The sequence below is a fragment of the Bidens hawaiensis genome, unplaced genomic scaffold (assembly GCF_021521415.1).
Source record: "Bidens hawaiensis isolate Kalapana, Puna unplaced genomic scaffold, B.hawaiensis_p1.1 tig00040123_1, whole genome shotgun sequence".
Taxonomy (NCBI): Eukaryota; Viridiplantae; Streptophyta; class Magnoliopsida; order Asterales; family Asteraceae; genus Bidens; species Bidens hawaiensis.
Genome location: NW_027497081.1, coordinates 29864 through 38006, shown reverse-complemented (window position 1 = coordinate 38006; position 8143 = coordinate 29864). Strand labels below are relative to the sequence as shown.

Below are 8143 nucleotides of genomic sequence, written 5' to 3'. Positions count from 1 at the left end.
CTAGTTGGAATTCAAAATGAGTCATTTATAGTAGAAAAGTTTGATTCATTTAAACCAGGGGTTATCCCCGCGCGTTGCGTCGGTGTATCTTTGTTGAAGTTGTTTCTCCGTTTAGTTAGGTGGACGATTGTGTCGGTGTACCTTCGTTGTAGCTGTCTCTGTTTAGCTAGGTAGTGGGTGCGTTTTATTAATTGTTACAAAGTTCCTTCCATTTATGGTGCTACTTTTAGCTAGACAATTTGGTGTACGTTTAACACCAACGCTTGTCGTCTATCTCCCACCTTGCAACAATCGCACCGGTCACATGATTCAAACATACATGAAACATAGTACGTTATAATAACTTTACCACCACACCACCCTTTCCATTACTTGATTCAGTAAGAAATCTATAAACACAAAAATCTATTTCTATTAAAAAAATAACAAAAAAATAATAATTGAACCCAAAAAAAAAAAAAACTGGCTATAAGCTGAGGATCAAACTCGTCACCCTTCATTTGCTACAACACTACACTACCACCACACTAACTTCCATGTTTGTTACTTTTAACACTTTTAAATATTAAATACTAAAATAGATTTCAAAATATTAAAAAAAAAAAAACTTAGTGGCTGTCACATGGCATCCGCTGATTGGACCTATACTCCTCCAATACTGTAGCAGCCTTTTTCCTTTAATATATACTATAATTTGAGGAAAAAAAACAACTGAATTTTCAAACATCATAATTGAAGCAAAAGCGAATTTGTTGATCTGTCTCAACTTAGCCCAAAAGGTGAGGCTGGGTGATTCATCCAAGTTCCAAAGAGAGGAAGTTGGCCCAATCACGTTGGCGGATCTAGGCAAAAATTTCAGCGGTAGCATCAAATTTATTTTATTTTTTAACCGTATTTGATATGGAATTTTTTTCATACCGTATTTCATACAATAACCGAATTATTTACCATATTTTATATAATAACTTTTTTTTTAACTTCTTGTTGAACATATACCATCATTTTATTGGAATTTTCGTTAAAGGTTGATAATAAGACGTCATTTCATATTCAAAGTTCTCTATTTTTAGAAGAAACAAAATTTAAACCCTAAATTTCTAATAAATTACATTTACATTGTCCAAATATCCAACAAATCATAATCAATCATTCAAATATTCATTCGTCCATAAACAAATCCAATTAACAATTTATATAAGCAAATTAACAATTACAATTTTAGATAAAAGTAAAAAAATACGTAAACTGAACAAGTAAAAGTTGAACCGTGGAACAGGGGGTCGGGGCAGCATAGGGTGAAAGCAACGTGAGGTGGACAGTGGCTGATTGGACCTATACTCCTCCAATACTGTAGCAGCCTTTTTCCTTTAATATATACTATAATTTGAGGAAAAAAAAACAACTGAATTTTCAAACATCATAATTGAAGCAAAAGCGAATTTGTTGATCTGTCTCAACTTAGCCCAAAAGGTGATGCTGGGTGATTCATCCAAGTTCCAAAGAGAGGAAGTTGGCCCAATCACGTTGGCGGATCTAGGCGAAAATTTCAGCGGTAGCATCAAATTTATTTTATTTTTTAACCGTATTTGATACGGAATTTTTTTCATACCGTATTTCATACAATAACCGAATTATTTACCATATTTTATATAATAACTTTTTTTTAACTTCTTGTTGAACATATACCATCATTTTATTGGAATTTTCGTTAAAAAGGTTGATAATAAGACGTCATTTCATATTCAAAGTTCTCTATTTTTAGAAGAAACAAAATTTAAACCCTAAATTTCTAATAAATTACATTTACATTGTCCAAATATCCAACAAATCATAATCAATCATTCAAATATTCATTCGTCCATAAACAAATCCAATTAACAATTTATATAAGCAAATTAACAATTACAATTTTAGATAAAAGTAAAAAAATACGTAAACTGAACAAGTAAAAGTTGAACCGTGGAACAGGGGGTCGGGGCAGCATAGGGTGGAAGCAACGTGAGGTGGACAGTGGCTGAATGAAACTTTGTTTTGTTGAATGTTGAAGTCCAACCTAGTCTAAGCGTCCAAGCATAAGGGAACAACGAACAATTATTTTATTTGGTTTGGGGCTTTAATTTGGTTGGACTTTAAAATTTAATTGGGTTTAGCTTTTAATTTGGTTGAATTTTAAACAAATAGGGGTAAATTTATTTTTTCCAGAGGTAACAAAATATGAAACCGACTAAATAAAAAAATTTTTGCACTACCGACGAAAAGTTGAAGGCAGCGGAAGTTACCCCTAGTTTGTAACTGTCAGGATCCACCCCTGGTCTTAATTCTTTTATCATGTAAATTTAGTGACACACAGTATTTTAAAATTATTGACAAGTAACTCGCTACTTACCCAACAAGTATAAAAGCATGGGAAGCTAGGTTGGCATTTCCTCATAAGAAAACTACGATTTTGTGTGCAACCCTTTATGCTAGCTTGCAATCATTTTCCCTTGCCTGCATACTTTGACTATCCCACTTAAGTTAAAAGAAAATGAGAAAATATTAGCTACAAAAGAGTTTGTGGTGAAAAAATGAGAGAGAAAAATATGGCTTATAAAATAAGAAGAAAATATTTGTTGCATAAAAAAGATGAAAGGAATACTTTTTTACAATATTTAGCCATGTTGACACGTTCTAGAACCATCTTGGTGTAACGACTTACTGGTATCAAGAAAAGTAGCCAAAAATGTTGGCTTTATTGCCGGCTAAGGTTATGGTTATCAGCCGCTCGGACCATATTCTAGCGGCACACACCTGGACCACTACCGTTAAGTGGCCCCTTTATATGTCAAATCATAGCTGTGTTTCAATCTCATCCGCATAACTAGCAAGGGCGTATCTGGCTTGAGAGCTTGTGTTACCCTTTAACTTTTCTTCAACATCCGTCACTAGTAACTGTAATATAATATTATATCACATTGCATAATAATAACAATAATAATAATAATATGTCATGTCACATCGTATCGCATTGTAGTGTATCGCATCGTATTGCTTGGTATCCTATTGCATCATATCGTATTGAATCGTGTCATATCAGATCATATCATATCGTATCATATTCAAAGTTTAATTAAAATTACTGTTGATTTCGATGATAAAATCAAGGGACCTTAATATTATTATTTATTTATCAACCAACAAATAGTATAGGCATGTAGTTTGAATTCAAAAGAGTTTCAACTATACTAGAAAAGCTTGTATCGTTTTAGTTCAATAAAAGTTAATTTTCAAACCTAATCATTTAAATATGATGATTAAAGCAAAAACAAATTTGTTGATCCATCTCAAGTTAACGCAATACATGACGTTATGAGTGATTATTCCTTTACCATAGATGGAAGTTGGCCCCATTCACACGCGTTTAACTTTTATTGTGTATAATTAGTAAAATTCAAGAATAAATTCTCATTGACATATATCAAAATTGAAAAATTTGTAAATTTTAGCAACCGTTTAATTTAATGTATGTAGTAATTCAAAAGTAAATTCCTTAGCATATATCAAAAATGGAAAAATTGTGTTGTAAATTCTAGAATTCTATCCATTCCGATTTCGTGTAACTACTAACTAGTAATTCAAAATAATTTCCGTTTAGTTGAGGTTCAATAAACATATATTTATCTTAGCGTACATATCTATGTCATACTTTCATAATGCTCATATCATACCATACCATTCGATACTACAATGATCAGTAGCGGGTTGGTTACGACTAAACATGTAAACAATCATATTTTTCCAATATTAAGATTAATTAATATTAACTAAACTCATTTTTTTAAACGACGACTTTCTTGTGTGCTACGCCACCGCCCTTTCCAAATTTGAAGACGACATCGCCCCACTCCGGTAGACTATGTTATTTTAATCCAACTCACGCTAGCTTTAGAGTTTGTCTTGGGCCCATTGGAAATCATACCGTCGAGTGCCACTTGACAATCATTACGTCATCACAAGAGCAAAACTCTCTAACGTAACACACTGTGAGAGGAAAACCAGGTGAGCTCGAGATTCAAACTGTTAACCTCACAAGACCTAGCTCATTCATTATCATAATCCACCACAAGTGACACAAGTAGAGATCAAACTTAGTTCTCCCCTTAAAATCCAAATCGCCCATAACTAGTCCACAAGTTGAGATTCACAAATAATTAACTTTTTGAGTATAAAAAAGGGGCAATTTCATAAAATAATAATAGACTTTCAAAAGTGTTCCAATTATGTCACACATTTTAAAAAAGTGTTCAAATTAAGTCACTCAACTTTTATATTTTATTAAATTAGAGGTTTTAACATGTTTTTTTAGCCCTTTTCTTTTTTGGTTCACATAGGAAATCTTTTTATCTTTTTTTTTTACGTTGACGTTGAGTGACAACATGAATTTTATTTTTTATTTTTAAAATTTAATACAATTAGCGTTTTTTAAATTATTTAAATTTAGCTGCATATATTGCAAATTCCGACTCTCACATCCTATCCTCCATTTCTTTTCTGAAGCACAAGAAAATCATTGAGACTTTATTTGAAGATTTCGTGACCTGATTTAAGAAAAAATTACACGAGTGATCTAATTATTTCATAAAATATTCCCTATAAAAAAATCATATTTTAAAATAAATTAAAAAAACAAAGCTAACAAAACAAAATAGTGACGGAATTAGGTTTGCATGCATGGTGTGGTGTGTATATACCAGCTTGCCAAACTACCAGTCTTCTCTCGTGAGCCGTCATTTCCTTGTGACGGGTGTTGCAATTCCAATCCACCAATTTTTAATATCCACAGGTACTGCTCTAATTGTAATATTCCAATTTTATTTTAAAATAACACTGAAAAGCAGTAATTACATCAAAACATGTTACCCCTTTTTTATTTTTTTCCGATTAATTCCCAAAAAATTAGGGTAATTGCTTACTAAATTAATCCGTAAATTTTTACACTTTTTCCAGCAGCTATGGTCACCAGAACAATCGATCTCCGGTCCGACACCGTAACGATCAATCTTATTAGTGTTCTTGTGCACTGTGAGATTAGGGGGAGTGAAGTCATCCTTGGTAATAATTTTCATATTCATATATATGAGAATGGTGGGATTTCGACGATTGGGGGTGTTCATCCGAGACCGGTGAAGAATAATGATGATGGGACGATGGATATTGGTTTGATCGAGTCTGCGATTCGGAATCCGGATTTTGAGATATGTTACCCGAAGACGAGGCTTATTTGCCTCGAGAATTCGCATGCTAAGTATGAATTTGGTTAATGTTTTGTTGATGCTATGTTAATGTTTACTATGTGTGTGATGATATGTCTAAGTCTGGGGGTGTTCAAGAAAACCGGAAAAAAAAGATCCGAATACTTATTTGGATATTTGATTTGGGTTTAACTGAATGTCCGAATAAGTAATCGGATATTCGGTTATCATTCTGATATGAAAATTTTAAAAATTTGATTATTCGGATATTTGTTTAAACAGAATAAGAGCATGTTTGGGATTGAGTTTGAAAAATGCTTATTATTGGTGTTTTTAAAAAACTAATAAGTTAAAATGTGTTTGGCAATCACCAAAATCCTTTGTATTTTAGCTTTTGAAAGGGTTAAAAAGTAGTTTCTAAAAGTCCCAAATCCTGGCTTTTTGAAAAAGTCAATAAGCAAATAAGCATTTTTCAAACTCAATCCAAAGCATGCTTTAAGTATGTAACGTTTTTGTCAGTAGGATTTATTTAAACTATTTTTTTAAGTTTGGATATGCGTTCAAGACTAATTTGTATGTTCCGGTTTTACTAGTAAAATGTTAGGAACCAAAAATTAGGAAAAAATAAATGCCAACCAAAAATCATGAAAACTTGTTATTTAGTTTAATTTGGGTTATTCGGTTTAATGTGGATTTATTCGAATCCGATACGAAGTGAAATCATATAGATTTCAATCTGATAAAAACATCTCGAATTCGGATCGGATCAGATTTCGGACAGGGTCATAAAGTTTTGAAATCCGAAAAATTCGATCCAAAGTAAACCGTGTTATCTGTTCCGATGAATACTGATGCAGGAGCATCCGGCCCATTAAGTCGGCCCAGCCCAAATGCTATGTTTATTGTTATTTATAAATATGGTTGATAGGTTTCTTGTTTAGATAGTTTTGGTGATTAAAATATTGTAAAGAACGTTTGTCTTGAACCTTTCGGTTCGTTTCTAACCTTTCGGTTAGATGAAGTCAATGAATAAACTATGAGTTTCTTGAGCCATTTGAGTAAAGCCGTGGAATCGGCATCAAATACCCTTATGTCTAACAGAGATTACTTAATGATGCAGCTCTGGTGGAAGATGTCTTACTGTAGAGTACACAGACCAGGTTGGGGAGCTTGCGAAAAGATATGGCTTAAAGCTTCATATCGATGGGGCCCGCATCTTTAATGCATCTGTTGTGAGTTAAAAGAAACCTTTAATATCTGCTAATGGTTTGAAGCTTGTCAGTTGTCATTGATTTAGTAAAACTTTTGCTGCAGGCTCTTAATGTTCCTGTTGATCGGCTTGTACAAGCTGCTGATTCGGTTTCGGTAGGGTTGTGTTGTTTTACTTTCAATAGCGAATCATAGTATATAGAATATAGAATTTAGCATATTGAATAACTGATTTGATTGTTAGGTATGCTTATCGAAAGGGCTCGGTGCGCCGGTCGGAAGTGTGATTGTTGGGACAGAAAGCTTCATTGCAAGGGTATGTTCTTGTAGTCCTTGAAACATTTGTTTTGGACATTCGGTTGGTTTTTCTTTTAAGTTATAAATTTTAATCTTTACAGGCAAGGATTCTGAGGAAAACTTTAGGGGGTGGAATGAGGCAGGTTGGCATCTTATGTGCTGCTGGTCTTGTTGCTTTACAAGAAAATGTTCAAAGGCTTGTGACTGATCACAAGAATGCCAAGATTTTAGCCGGTAACAAAATATTGACAAGTTATTCCATAGACAGTGTTTATATCTCAATCGGAAAAATGCTTAATGTTTTACGAATATTGTTTTGCAGAAGGGCTAAATAAAATCAAGGGTCTGAGTGCGGATGTAGCTGCTGTGGAGACAAATATTGTAATGAACATATGATATAAAATTTTAGTGTTTCTAAAGGTATTACTTTATGATCACATAAAACTAATGTTGGTTTTGAGCAGGTCTATTTCGAGATATTAAAGGGGTCGCATATCACAGCACTGAAGTTAGGCAAAATTATGAAGGAGCATGGTATACTTTTGATGCCGGATAGCTCGTCCAGGTGTGAATCGATCTGTAAATTATTAAAAGTCATGAACTTGCTGCACTAGATTCACTTATTTTGATATGATGCAGGGTTAGGATTGTGATTCACCACCAAGTGTCTGCAAGTGATGTGGAGTACACATTGGCATGCATAAAGGTATAATATGTCATTGCCTAATTTATCTTTTTAGTACATTTTTTATGCTCACTTGCACTTATCTTGCAGAAAGCTATGACCGGAGTGACAGACGAAAATGGCAGCATCTGAGGCAGATCATTTTCACTTCCAGTTGTAAAATTTATTTGAATTTGTGTTGAAATTCGTTTCGTGATGATAAACTCTTTAGAATCATGCCTATTGTTTGACTTTAATGCCGCAATTTAATTAGTGGTCGCCTTACCGGTTCACTAGTCGAACCAGGTTAAAAAACCGGATGGCGTCATATATAATTTAAGTTTAAACTAATATGCTAAAAGTATGAACTTTTGGTGACATTTTTTGAATCTATCATCTTCAATTCACTTCTTCTCATAGGTTCCAATTAATCCAAATCATCTAAATGCTTTAAACTTTGTTTATACCTCAAATGACAATTTTTTTTAAGTTTGTTAAAAACATGAATTAGTTACAGAGTTTTGGTCTACCGATGTTGCGATGCGTAAAATAGCGTTCTTCCCCATCAGATTGGAGGATTTGATTCTCAATGTCTCATGGCGGATAAAGGTGACTTTGGAGTATGTTTAGAGGCGTGTTTTAGCCGGTTGGGGCATGGGGGGTTTGAGACTCAATGTCTCATGGTGGATATAGCGTAGATTTAAGAGTGTTTAGAGGTGTGTTTTAGCTTGTAAAAAGAAAA

The 8143-nt window shown here is 33.4% G+C and overlaps 1 protein-coding gene across 1 annotated transcript; it reads left to right on the top strand.

Annotated features, from left to right (window-relative positions):
- The first annotated feature begins 4991 nt into the window (after positions 1-4991).
- On the top strand, positions 4992-7565 carry LOC143591882 (low-specificity L-threonine aldolase 1-like). Its single transcript, XM_077071949.1, has 9 exons — positions 4992-5284; positions 6352-6463; positions 6546-6596; positions 6685-6756; positions 6839-6971; positions 7060-7118; positions 7202-7302; positions 7377-7443; positions 7513-7565. Exons 1-9 carry the CDS (start codon positions 4992-4994, stop codon positions 7552-7554), a joined length of 930 nt encoding a protein of 309 aa, XP_076928064.1. The 3' UTR covers positions 7555-7565.
- The last annotated feature ends 578 nt before the right edge of the window (positions 7566-8143 follow it).

Bases quoted from the DNA above. Each gene is read 5' to 3' on its own strand.
- LOC143591882 (XM_077071949.1), top strand. From the start codon at position 4,992: ATGGTCACCAGAACAATCGATCTCCGGTCCGACACCGTAACGATCAAT. The intron at 6,464-6,545 runs GTGAGTTAAAAG...CTTTTGCTGCAG, and splicing joins GCATCTTTAATGCATCTGTT to GCTCTTAATGTTCCTGTTGA. The intron at 7,119-7,201 runs GTAATGAACATA...GGTTTTGAGCAG, and splicing joins CTGCTGTGGAGACAAATATT to GTCTATTTCGAGATATTAAA.